Source organism: Acanthaster planci, linkage group LG04 (genome assembly GCF_054643075.1).
Source record: "Acanthaster planci isolate LZ-2023a linkage group LG04, COTS_SCS, whole genome shotgun sequence".
Taxonomy (NCBI): domain Eukaryota; kingdom Metazoa; phylum Echinodermata; class Asteroidea; order Valvatida; family Acanthasteridae; genus Acanthaster; species Acanthaster planci.
The window spans coordinates 5,819,316-5,832,634 of NC_141780.1; the positions used below are offsets into that span (position 1 = coordinate 5,819,316).

General features: G+C 42.8%; 1 protein-coding gene across 1 annotated transcript in view; it reads left to right on the forward strand.

Moving 5' to 3' along the window:
• LOC110974304 (ATP-binding cassette sub-family C member 9-like) overlaps positions 1-13,319 on the forward strand; it is a 29,138-nt gene that overhangs the window by 11,918 nt on the left and 3,901 nt on the right. The window contains exons 12-28 of the mRNA XM_022225851.2: positions 976-1,054; positions 1,586-1,688; positions 1,944-2,042; positions 3,291-3,456; positions 3,780-3,917; positions 4,649-4,898; positions 6,429-6,631; positions 7,579-7,742; positions 8,159-8,228; positions 9,567-9,724; positions 10,150-10,242; positions 10,618-10,720; positions 11,170-11,283; positions 11,802-11,913; positions 12,029-12,156; positions 12,442-12,520; positions 12,810-12,918. Coding sequence (XP_022081543.2) covers positions 976-1,054; positions 1,586-1,688; positions 1,944-2,042; positions 3,291-3,456; positions 3,780-3,917; positions 4,649-4,898; positions 6,429-6,631; positions 7,579-7,742; positions 8,159-8,228; positions 9,567-9,724; positions 10,150-10,242; positions 10,618-10,720; positions 11,170-11,283; positions 11,802-11,913; positions 12,029-12,156; positions 12,442-12,520; positions 12,810-12,918 — 2,168 coding nt within the window. The remainder of the gene's footprint in view (positions 1-975; positions 1,055-1,585; positions 1,689-1,943; positions 2,043-3,290; positions 3,457-3,779; positions 3,918-4,648; positions 4,899-6,428; positions 6,632-7,578; positions 7,743-8,158; positions 8,229-9,566; positions 9,725-10,149; positions 10,243-10,617; positions 10,721-11,169; positions 11,284-11,801; positions 11,914-12,028; positions 12,157-12,441; positions 12,521-12,809; positions 12,919-13,319) is intronic.

Here is a 13,319-nt window from a genome sequence, read left to right on the forward strand (position 1 = left end):
TCAATTCCGAACATCAGCCTGACCAGAGCCAAACTATTTTTGGCCTTATCCTGCCTAAATCTGTAGCCTTGAAGTATGCTCTATTCAAGGGGAAGTCGCATGCACTATCGACATGGAGTTTTGCTCATTAGCCCGCCACCTGTCGCGCATTATTGATACGGTAATAAATTATTTCCAAGTTTCGAAGAACTGGCATATAACTGTAAAAGCCTCGTTTATTTTACCGAAAGACATTCAGATTTCGCACTCTTAAACTGGTTTCTGAGTTTGCAGTAGCGTAGCTATCTGATGATATGGAGTTCTAGGCACGGTTAAAGCGGAAATTATTTTGATCGCTGATGTGCTCGGTGCTTGCGCAGAAACCATCAAGTGGGCATATACCAGTACAGCTTCACTGGTTAAACCGCCATTGTGTGCCAACTGGGTCTGTCAGTCTGAGTTTGTTTCTGCATGCAATTTGGGACACTGAACAATACAGGACAATAAGGTCCCCGATTGACAGAGGATCCCCGATTGAAAACTGTGTGCAAAACATATGGGCGGTTTTCTAAAAAAGTTAGAGTACAAACAAAAGAGGAACAATAGGGGGTCCCCAGTTGCAGGCAAATACACACTTGCCTGCGTGCGTTCGGATCGTGTGTAATCCGCGCCACAAGAGCACAGACAAATGGATGTCCTTCCAAGAAAGGGTCCCTTAAATGGTATCAAGAGTTGGGACCCAGTGAAATCGCCAAGAAACTGAATGGAACTTTACTTGCAGGAAACTGGTTGCTGCTTCGGAACATAATGTTTTATGCTACATCTTTTTTTTTAGGCCCGTTGTATTGTGCATAGTAACTGCAATATGTAATTGTTCAGATATACTGCAGCCGGTGGTATATTTGTCAAAATGTGAGAATCAGGCAAATGCGTTGAGGCAGACACCTGTTGCTTGAATATCAGTCACGATAATTTCTTATGATGTTTTCTCTCTAGATCTCGAGGGGTAATTTCCTCTGGGATCCCGAAGGTTCCCAGCCCTGTCTCAGTGACATCGATGTTGAAATACCGAAAGGTAAGTCTTGACTACCTGTTGCGATTGCTATGGGTCAAAGATCTTTGGAATGCTCCTCTCAATCTCTTCGATAATAATGTGAAAGTTCAACTATAAAAAGTGAGCTATTTAGAGATTTCGAAAATTACACAATTTACTCGCACACAGTTCCAAAGGGAAGAAACGTTTTTTCAGTAAATAATGATTAGACACTGTGAAAACGGTTTAGGGTAAATGACCCAGTGAATTCAAGCTAATTTAGAGTACACTTCCATTTTTCATGATTCCTTGTAAAGTCACCTTGCATTCTTTATTTCTTATTCATCGCCAGGCAGGCAAAAATCGCAGCTCTCATGACTATTGTTAGGAGAGCAGGGTCATTTCTCCAGAAATGAAACAAAGCTTCAAAACGTGGTGCTAAGCCTTAATCTTTGCATGAGGGCCATTTTCCTGTCGTGTGTTTCCACGTGAGTGTTTGTTGTCCGATCACCGAGACCACTCTGACGATTCTTACCTTGGGATGTTTTTTTTGTGTTTATACCAACCCCTCAGGTAAATTGACGATGGTGGTGGGTTCTGTGGGCAGCGGGAAGTCGTCCATCCTCGCTGCAATGCTGGGTGAAATGACTACAGTCTCCGGCCAAGTTCAGATCGGGTATGCCCCGAGGATGTTGGAAATAAAAACTGCATTTGCAGTAACGCCTTTGATTCTCTCTTTATACTGCGAAAAAAGGAGAACATAAACACAACAAAAGAAAAACAAAATGTGTTACGTTCGACATTCAATTCGCGAATAACCCTCAGTGCCTTGAGTTTTTAATCTATGAAAATGATTTTACAAAGTATATTTATCAATTTGATATCTAAGTAACGTGTGCAGCGTTTGCTTCGTACTGTTTCCACCTCACAGTGACAATGAGTCGATTGCCTATGCTGGACAGAAGGCCTGGCTTCTGAATGCAACCATGCGTGACAACATACTCTTCTCGGAGACGTACAACGCCAACAGGTCAGTTTTAAAAGGGACGCTCCACCAGATTCTAGGTAACATTTTGGGTTGAGAGTTGGGCAAAATGCCCCATGGTCATGCTGGTCAGCTATACTTATGTTGGATTAGACCTTTTAAGACTTGCTTAAGGGAAGAAGTCAATGAATCACTTCACAGATGCAACATCCCAGGGTGGATTATATATATAACGGTTTTTGCCCTTACCCAACGTATATTAATAAGCACTGTATGCTCAGTGCTTGTCCGAGAGCTTGCGAAAAAACCTCACAAGCTTACTCGAGTGGGACTCGAACCCACGACCTCCTGCTTACTAGTGCAGATGTCTTAACCACTCGACCACCGAGCTTGCCGGGGTCGGAGTCTGAAAGAACTAAAAAAAACTGCCAGGGTGGAGTTTGAAAGTTCCACAGGGTTCTCTTGAGACTTTCGATCAATCATGATAATTTTTATAATACCCTTACCAGACAGACAACAGTCAGAAATGCTGTTCAGTAGTCAGTTTTAAGTTATTCCCCTGTTTCCTTTTCCCTCTACCCTGGCTTAAAAATGTCAAAAGAGGTTGGTATAATATGTGCTTCTGTCCCTACATCTAATTTATGTAACCTACGCATAAATTGACGCCAAAGGCTATATATATGCTCGTTATTCTAGCTGGGCTCTCGGATGAGTTCTGGGGCCAATTTCATAGAGCTGCTTAAACACAAAATGTGCTTTAAAAACAACGGTTACCAGCTCAAAATCTATGTGATTGTCATACTAACCAAAACACAGGTGAATACCATTCCAAAACAACATACACCACATGGAGTTTTGGCTGGTAACCTGATTTGTCGAGCAAGGTTTTTTCACGATTAAGCAAATTTTGTGCAAAAGCAGCTCTACGAAATTGGACCCAGTATATTCGCATACTTCATGATATACGCAAAAGAGGTTAAGAAGGCACCAAATGTCTTAGGGACTAGCGTAAAGTGACCACTGTGGTCAACTACGGTAGTTGTGACCTTTATCTGTGTTGCAACACATGAAGGGCACGTAGTTCCTGCCTGGTCTGGGATATCATTGAACCTCCGAGCATACATGTACCATCCTGACACTGTGAAGTCAATTGTGAATTATAGAAACTGAGAGTGAAAATATGGCTTCCACTTCAAGTTAAATTGCTTTCCAAAATGACAACGGAAATCCTCAGAAGCGTTGCAACACTTTCAGGGAGGTTGGAGAAGTGTAAAAGACAAAATTCTCTTGTAGGTACAAACGTGTCCTCGATGCCTGCGCCCTGAAGCCAGACATTGATATCCTACCTGCTGGAGATCAGACTGAGATTGGAGAGAAGGGAATTAACCTGAGCGGTGGACAGAAACAACGAGTCAGCGTGGCCAGGACTATGTACTCTCACAAGAGCATTGTTGTTCTGGTAATGTGGGCTTTAAAACTTCTTAGCAGTGTTTTGTAAATAAAGTGAACAGAAAGCAGCCAGAGCCGTGTTGTAAGTCTCCTGCGTGTCCATTCCTAGTCCATCAAAAGTTATAAGGCAGGTAAAAAGCTATTGAAATTAACTGCGACACAAGCATTGTTCATGCTGTTACTCAAGACTGGTCTCGTGAAGAGACCCAAACTTGGGAACGTGAGAGGACGTGAACCAGATGCCTCGCGCTTTACCCCTTCCCCGTAATTATGCATTTCAAAGTGAAGAAACCTAGAAAGAGTGTGTGTTTGTGATTCTGCTCATGTGCACAGGACGACCCCTTGTCGGCTTTGGACGTCCACGTGGGTCGCACTCTTCTCGAGGAGGGCATCACCAAGTGGCTGATGGGACACAAACGGACGGTCATTCTGGTCACCCATCAGCTCCAGTACCTCAACAGAGCAGACTTGGTCAGTAGCAATTTCAATCGAGCTGGTGAGGCGGAGAGGCTCGACGTATTTGGGATGGGGCAAAGATGTTTGATTGTTAATTGTTGCCTTAAATTTGCTCTTTTCCCCTTCGAAATAAGGATTAGCGTTTACTAGGTTAAATGTGGAAAGTTTTCCTCTACTATTCATGATGCATACCCAAAAGATGAAGAGCTGAAACATATTTGCATTTTGGAAATTTCGCTTCTTTGTGTGCTCCAATTGTTTCCTTGTATTTTGGGAAATCTTTGAAACTTCGAAAATGAATAAATGATCGTAAACAAAACTTGCACATTTGTAACAAAAAATAGGACATTTTCAACTTTTACAGACAGAATGGAAAGACTTTTTTTTAATCCAACAAATCGTCAGTGATACTGCCACCAGTGCTGCACCAGCAAGGTTTCTACCCGAGCTACCTAGGGTGTCAAACTTAGCTGAGTTGGGATACGAACCATCGTTACCAAGACTTTGAATATGCATGAACACTGAAACAATCCAGTTCCAGTCGAAACGAACTTTTGGTGCCAGTGACGTTCCATTTACGGATAACTTACTCATTGCAGAGTATACTATGGTACCTACTGAATGGTTCCCAAAGTGTCGGTCATGGTGACGTGATGAGACAGTTTTTTAGATAAAAAACTCTGAAATTCAACATTTTGAAATAATCATATATGTGGTTTTTCTCTCAATATTGATCTGCGGCAAAGATCATTGTTATGAAAGACGGACGCATTGCCGCCCAGGGAGACTTAGATGACATCATCACAGCGGACCCGGACATGTACAGCGAGTACGACCAGGCAGTTAAGGCGGTCAGCGACATTGAGAGCGAGAGCGAGAGCGGCACCGAGACGCAGCTGGAACGGGAGGCCCTGCGCCGCAAGTCGGCCCAGCTCATCCGCCGGGTGTCAGCCCAAAACTTAGGCGCCAAACCTGACAGGAAATTTGAAGGAGTTGGTAAGGACAGACACGGGGTTGAAATACGTACGTGTATCTGCGGTATAATTGTGTAGCCTGTACCCGGTCCACGAGCCTGCGAGAGCTAAGCGAAAGCATAGTGTAACTTGATGCATGCGAAGTTTATGCCATCTCTCCCGCCATGGAGCTATTAAACAGAACGAGTTAGAACGAAGTCCCTACAGACCGTAAACTGACTAACTGCTCCGGCCGGCTCCTATATAGACAAAGTGCGGTTACCTGCCCCAGTGCTGAAGACCCTAGACATTCTTTTTACACAGTGATCGCCACCGCCGTGAAGCTGGTAACCCACACACTCACCGTGTTTCACTGCGGCATACGGGAGTAAATTAATGGTGGAAACGACGCACGAAGAAGATGCGTAGTTCTCTTCTGTAGTCCTCAGGAGTCAGCGAGCGATACTCGCAGATGCGCTCGAAAATTCTGAATCGGCGGTGGTTATTTGGCAAAAAGTCGGACGTTCTTAAAGTCCGTTATGCCATTTTGCGGTTCCGGCCGTAGAGAACAAATACCCCAAATATGAACTGCAATATTCATATCATAAGTCGCAATCCTACTGGTTCCTACGGTTAAAAGAAGGTGGAAACATGCCGCAGGAATGCATTTGACAACGTGGTGAGGTTTCATGCCAAGACAGTTGTGGACAATGACAGAAAGGACAACAAATGTTCCCATGTTTTTGCATGTTTCTTTGTTTACCTCTGGACCAGCTACATTCTCTCAGTTTTCTTGGGCGTATTTTTGGAGAATTTGTATTAGTTAGTAATTCTGGTTATTGAGAGACTTTTTAGTGATGCAAGACGTAACCAGACTTTCATTGTCATTGGAATATCAGAATAATCACTAAAATTATCGAAATTTAAGTCTCCGATGACGGTGGTGTCCGTCTTAAGGCGGCCATATTGAACACGCGGAAGTGTTACGGACACGCATGTGCGGTACCCACGATCCTTTGCAAATGCAACTCCGAGCATTCCTTGTAGCCCGCAAACGGCGCGTAATTCGTTTTGTCCTTGCAGCACGTGCAGTGCTGGCGGTGGCCATCATTGACCCTTTTGATCTCTGTATGTGCTGACTCCTGGTGTATAATAGCTCCATGCTCCCTCAGATAACTATTCTCTGCTCAGTGGAAGCATGCAATCGTTTTTGTTTATACAGTCACAGGATAGCAAGGAGGTCTTGTAAGTTAACCTCCGGTCATTAGCACATACAATCACTAGCAAGTATGTTAGTTCGCAGCCAAAGGTTATTCATTTTAAACTAACCATGGCATGGACGGTACATCAAGTAAGCACCATACCGCACCGGTAACTACCTTCTCAGCGTTTTCGAAATTCAGAGCGCCGGAAACATATCTGGTTTGTATCAGCTCAATATGATCACAAGATTTTCAATAGTGTTATCCAAATGAGCGCAGACACCGCGAGAAAGCTCCAAGTGGCGGTGTATGAGCGATGCCGAAATAAAAGTTGAATTCGTTTATTGCTCCCCCCTCTCCTCCCCTACCAGACGAAAAGGAGGCAGGCAAGCTCATTGAACAGGAGGAGATGGAACGAGGCTCGGTCTCTGCCAAGATCTACATCTATTATTTCAAGAACATGGGCGCGCTTCTGACCCTGCTCACTCTTCTGACCGTCTTGGGTCTCTCCGGTCTTCAGATCGGCACCAACTTCTGGCTGTCCGATTGGTCAGAGGCGGGACTGGGAAATGAGGTAAGCCCTGACCAAAATGGCCCAAATTTTCGCAAGTGACAGCATTGAAAGAGCCTTAAAACTTACGTTGGGTTTAGCTTTAATACGGAGGGTCACCTTCAGGTCTGAATAGAGCGCCGGCTCTCTCACTGTGTTTCCCAGTGTTCCGTTGGAGTTCTATTTGTGCAGATTTTTCGAGCATCATCAGCCTAAGTGGTGTACGGATAGGATTTAAGCCAACTTACAAAGGCTTATGTTGATTTGACACTTTCGATGAGAATAACTACATGTTGAGTGTGTGGCTACAAGGCTTGACCCACGGGTATGAGAAATATACAAACACTCGCTTAAGTTTGCCGAAAACTTGGACATCATGAAATCTCTCAAATACTCAAACGCAAAATCACGCATAACAGATCGTCAGTGTTGTCTGGCTTTGTTCCTAATTATAAACTACCTGGAAACATTGTAAGTCTTTTGATGTAAATGATGAAAGTATAATACTCTGAACTGCCATTTGAATGTACCACATGGACATCGGATTGTTTTCCCCAGACATGGTTTCTGCTTTCGCGCCTCATATCCACAGTCATGATGCGGTCCAATATCTGTATTAAAAAAGCTAACTTTATGCACAGAATGTCTTCTTGTGGGAGAAGTGACGCTGTTCTCTGAAATATCAAATAATATCTCCCATTGCAGGGAATCTATGAATCTATGGCTTTGATGTATGTCGCCCTCAACATGCCTTAGCTTCTAAGACAGACTTTCACAAAAGGGTCCCTTTGATCCCCTTCGAAATTTTCTTTGAAGTTAGTGTATTCTTGACAGTTCTGTTAAGTTTTCTTCTTCTGAAATACTAGGAAATCCTGCGGAACCACCAGGTATAAAATGCCACATTCCAGTGAGTTGGTTCTGGTTTAAACTGAGAGCTTAGCTGTCCTCTTTGTCCTTTTTTTGTCCTTCAGACCGAATCCTCCGACAGCTACTATCTCGCCGGTTATGCAGCTTTGTCTGCCGCCAGTCTTATAGTCCGTTTCATCTCGTCAGGCGCCCTCATAGCGGCATCCCTTGTGGCCGCCAAAGCCATTCATCAGGAGATGCTCCGGAATTTGATCAGGGCGCCTCTCAGGTAAAAAAAAAACCGTGCTGGTTATGGAATGAGGCTTCTGCACTCAAATGACAGCAAAAAAACCCGATTCTCTATAAATGCCTGTATCGGCTTCAGAATGGCTTTTTACTCAGCGTTGGGAAACACGTGTCCACAATAAAATGTGCGATTTTAACTTCAGATCGCTACCGTCCCGAAGAAAATAAATGAATGTCTGTCACGACTGAGAAGTAAATAAACCAACTCTTGACTTCTTTTAGCTACAGACGTTTTTGGAAAGTTCACAATTACATGCACTACAGTTGTTGGCCTGAAGCCATCAATACACTGTGAGCAATGAAAAGGCAAATACTGGGAACACGACTTCTCGACAATTTTGCTGCTCACATGGATGAGAAAGCCTACAGGAAAATTTCATTTTTGGTACCTTACTCCAGGTTCTTCGACACCACACCCATTGGCCGAATACTGAATCGGTTCTCCAACGACACCATGAATATTGACTCGGTAAGATCATTCTGCTCCCTTGTCTGCTAAATTAAACCTACTGCAATGTAACCATTTATACAAACTTAATCTGGGAAAATTCATGTACAAACTTAAGCAAAATTTACTTCCAGTTTTAATTTGTGTTTTGCTTTAGCATCTGACGTTCATAATTATAATACTTGAAGCAGTGTGAGGGGAAACTTGTATGCCCAATTTAACAGAACTCCATTGGCTAAGAACGATGTTATTCATCAAGGTATATTGTACTGGAATGGTCTAGATGATTCTCTCAAATCATTACCTTCTTTATCTGTGTTTGTTAGAGATCTAAGAACTCGGTTGCTTGGCTCATATTCCTAAATCATATTTATTAGTGCTCTATTAATGCGGCGTTGTTTCGTATTTGTTTGGTTTGTCTTTTTCGTCATTTCTCTATCCTATGTTAGATTGTAAGGTTGTTGTCTGTCTAAGGGTTGGGGTACAAAAGTGTTCCTGCTTAACCTTAAACCTTATTGTTGTCGTCTAATTTATCAAATGTGTAATCCTATGTTATGTAATGTTACTCAATTTAATGGCCAGATATATTCAGTTCTTAAGTAATGTGAATGTGTTTGGTTACATTGTAAAGAATGACAGCGTTGAAATAAATGTTTCATCATCATCAATTGCATACACCACGCTCACATACGTTCACACACGGAACCTCTATGCTGTCCCCTATAACGACTTGGCTCACGCCACATAACAATGTCTGTGGGTGTAGGCCTCACAAATACTCCTGGGTGGTAGGAACCGCAGGAAGGAGCCGAACCCTGCCGCTCGGCTAGTATTCGTGACGGGTGAGGACGAGGATTTTTCCCGGTCATCCTGACAAAACAGACAAAATGACAAGACTGCAGGCTCTATCCGTCCAGTCAAGACACTCTCGTTCAGTTGACGAGTTTTAATCCTGTCATTATTAGACTCACTAGAAATGTTGCCAATAGGGCAAGTTCCTTCCACCACGGCAAAACGCATTGAATGGTCTCACAATCACAATGAATTGCCTCCAGAATCGGTTACAGACTTTTGACGAGTCACCGTAGTTTAGGTAGCAGAGTATAAAGTATGGCCTGTTGTCTGTACAAAACAAAAAAAAATCACAGCTCTTTAAACACCAAATTACAAATAATTCCGTTGCTTATCATAAGAAACTTCTCCCTCCTTCACCTTTTGAGTATCACAGTGCGCATTTCGAGGCAAAGCTGTCGCTAGCCAAGAACGAAATTTCTTCAAACTTGGACCGACTATACAAACGATTGGCCAGTGTTTGTAAACAATTGTATGGTCTATATCTTGACTCTTCCCAATCTGCAGAAACTGGCCCAGTCGTTCAACAACGCCGTGGGCAGCTTCATGAACTGCTTTTCCGCTGTGATAGTTAACACCATTGTCATGCCTTACTTCATACTGTTATTCACGCCAATCGCCATCGCCTACTACTTCCTGCAAAGCTATTTCCTGACGTCATCCAGGTGAGCAAATACCTTAACGTCTGAGATAAAGAAGCTGGAAACGAAGGGAAAAATTTTCATTCTAGGTAGTCTCGACTTCAAAGACTCCCGCCAAAACTCAATCGATGACTGAAAAATTCCTCTTTTAAGTTTATAATATAATAGGCCTGAAAGATTCTATTTAAAAAGTACAGATCTATGTCTAAAAGGCTGTACCAAAGATTCGCCTCGATAAACAAATGGGGCAATAGATCTACCATAGCTGAAACCCTTCAGATTACACTCAGATCACCGTCCTGTTTTCGTTCATACCGTGCACCAATACATAATTCAGTCAAGGTCATCAGTGGCCGTTTGGAAGTTAACTTGGGTGAATGCAAACTCTGTATATTACGTTCCAGTGAGTAAGATATTTGGTTCAATGATCTTTATTTTTGTTTTACCAGGGAATTGCAGCGTCTGGATAACACCAGCAGATCGCCCATATTTGCCTACTTCTCTGAGACTCTCAACGGACTTACGACTGTCCGCGCTTACAAGTGCGTGTTCTCAGTTCCATTTTTCCTCCGTTGTTTTCTGCATGTACATATTTTCTTCCCATGTTTTCCTTGGCGGGCTCTCGAATGTGGTCCTTAATACTTAGTCCTTTGATCTGTTTTACAAAAAATCTTGGACAGGGGTAATTAAAACAAAGCTCTTTCCTTGATTGGATCAAGCATCTCAATATTTCGTATACGCTTCTTGCCTGTCGTTTTCTATTCTCACTCCAATGCCCGCCCCTATCTTTTCTTTTTCAGTGGTCTTTAGTCTCCTTCCAGCTCTCTCCAGATCTTTCATTCCTTATACTCGAGCATTCCTTCACATTATATCCTGCTATTAAGACACGGGCCTATTAAATTCTCATTTTCTTTTAGATGCCAAAAGCGTTTCTTCAACTCCATCATTGACCGGATCAACAAAAACCAGGTGGCCTATCTGTACTTACAGACAGCAAATCGATGGCTTGGCGTCCGTCTGGTAAGACAGTCGTACTTTCATTGCTATAAAATTTTGCTAAACGGACAATTTTCCATATATGCACGAATTAGTCTAGATTTGTAAGATTTTCTCTCGCAGTTTATCTGCATTTTATTTACTGAAGGAATTCACATCATTACAAAGTACTGAAAGCTTCACTAATTGCAACTTAATGTGAAGTCCAAACAACGCCTGGTCTGATACATACAGAGATCTTTATCCCAGTTTGGAGAAGCGATTTTCAATAAAATTTCTCGCTGTCATCACTTACCGTGAACTCATACGGATAGGAATACACTTTCAGTGAAAACAGTCTTTCGATTTCCTTCATCAATGGTTTGCCATTTTCTAAGTGCAGCCTGAAGTACAATAGAGAATATATAGAGAGTGTATTGTGATTGCCACACACGGCACTTTTTACTCTGACTTGTTCCTGTTTCTTTATGCAGGATTTCATCGGTGCCCTTATAGTGCTTGTTGCAGGTATGACAACCTTGGTTGGTGCCCTGACTCTGGGCTTGGAGCCTAGCCTGGTGGGACTTGGCGTCACCTACTCGCTGCAGGTCAGTCTTCAAAATGGCATGGACAGTCTGATTTCTTAATTTATACTCATCAGCATAAGACACAGTTTGAATACTATTTGTCGGGTGCCTATCACGTGGATGGTTTGAAGTGTTTTTCAAACATTCCTGAGAACTGTTCAAAACTAGTCAGTGATAAGCATGATGGATACGGAACTCCCAAAACGACTTTCTTTCCCTGTGTTCGCGCTTCAGAGAATCAAAGAAGCTTACATATTCCCTTAGAGCTGGTTGGGCTTTGGAGTGTGGATTGTTATCATTACTTAAAACTGCTTTTCACTGAAGTCAAAGTTATTCCTTTGATATGTCACCTGTTGAGCAATTCTACGCGCAGAGGTACATTATTCTGGTCTCTCAGCATGGAACGTGTAAACGTGTGATAAGAGCGAAATAAGATATAGCGGAAATAGCAGCCGTTATAGCAGAAATAGTTCCAAACACAGCAAACTGAAATTTCATACTAACGTCTTAGCGTGACTAAATTCCAATATCCATCCCAGATCGCAGGATTTCTCAACCTCCTCGTTCGCGGAGTGGCGGACACTGAGATGCAGATGAACTCCGTGGAACGAGTAGCTTTCTATTCCAACGTGGAGAGTGAGCAATACGAAGGTACTCAGAGTGATCCTTACAGTTCTACCTACAACATTATACTTAATCAAAACAATATAAGAAGTGTATTAATCCCCCTGAAATTCACAGATAAATTTTCCTCCTCGTTTTTCAGGGAGGGACCCTCCCGAGGACTGGCCAAGGAACGGTCGGATCCAGTTCGACCGGGCCTCTGTCCGCTACTCGGCAGACTCGGACCCCGTGTTGCGGGCCGTGTCGGTGGATGTTTCGCCCGGGGAAAAGGTAGGTTGTGCGAACAAATTTGCTGCACCACCCCGTACAATTATGTCTCAGCTTGACATTGGATAACAATCCGACGTTGGTCCTTGGCCATAATTGGTCTGCTTTCGTTCAGCTTGATAATCTTTAGCAAATTTGGTAACTTTGCAAAAGTTGTAAGGTCTGAATGGAGAATTTACTCATCGAGAACGCTTTAAAAAAATCTAGTAACAGGGCACCAAAAAAGTAATAAATAGTACTGTAATAATAGAAGTGAGTAAATGTTCTCAAGGTGATTTGTTTCCGTAGGTTGGAATCTGCGGCCGGACAGGAGCTGGAAAATCTTCCCTAACTCTTGCTCTACTACGCGTCATCGATATATTTGGAGGTACAGAAAAATTATGAGAATTTGAGAAATGGAATGTATGCCTGAAAAGACAAAAACAGCATTACCTCTCTGATATATGCGCAACAAACAACTATGCCTACTTTTTCTGCCATTTTATTGGTAGCCGTGTCACATGTATGCAATAGGAATAGAAAAATATTGTATCGCCTCAGTTAACAGAAAATTAGTTGAGTTTACCTTCCTTATTTTGGACCTGCTTCTATAAAAGTGGATGAAAAGTACCGTTTGAGAATGGAGCAACGATAGGTTTCACTGGTACTGTTTACAGGTCGCATTCTCATCGACGGTATTGACATCAAGTCGGTTCCGCTGCAGACACTCAGAAGCAGGGTGTCCATCATTCCTCAGGATCCTGTGCTGTTCACTGGAACCATCAGGTGATCGGCGTTAATTCGTGTTATGAAGAAAAACTGCGGCAAGATTGATATTGAAAATAATGAAATAATGCATCTTAATTAGACTTCAAGGACTGATCTTACTTTCCAACGTACCGTCGTGTGCCAAAGCAGCACTGCAGGTGCTGTCAGTATAGAAGGCTGGACAATTTCAAATGCTAATATGTCCCCTCACAGAGGTACTCAACGGATGATGAAAAGGTATGGCTCCTTGCAAGAACAGCAAATCAACCAAACACCCAGCCCGAGACCGACAACCCAAATAAATTGTTAGTTACAAGTGCCAAAATTTAACCCTGCTGTCGATTACCGAGTTCGTATTTGCTGTTGCTTCCATGAGTCCTTACTTAGATACCGTTTGAAGAGCGATTTACCAGTGTGTT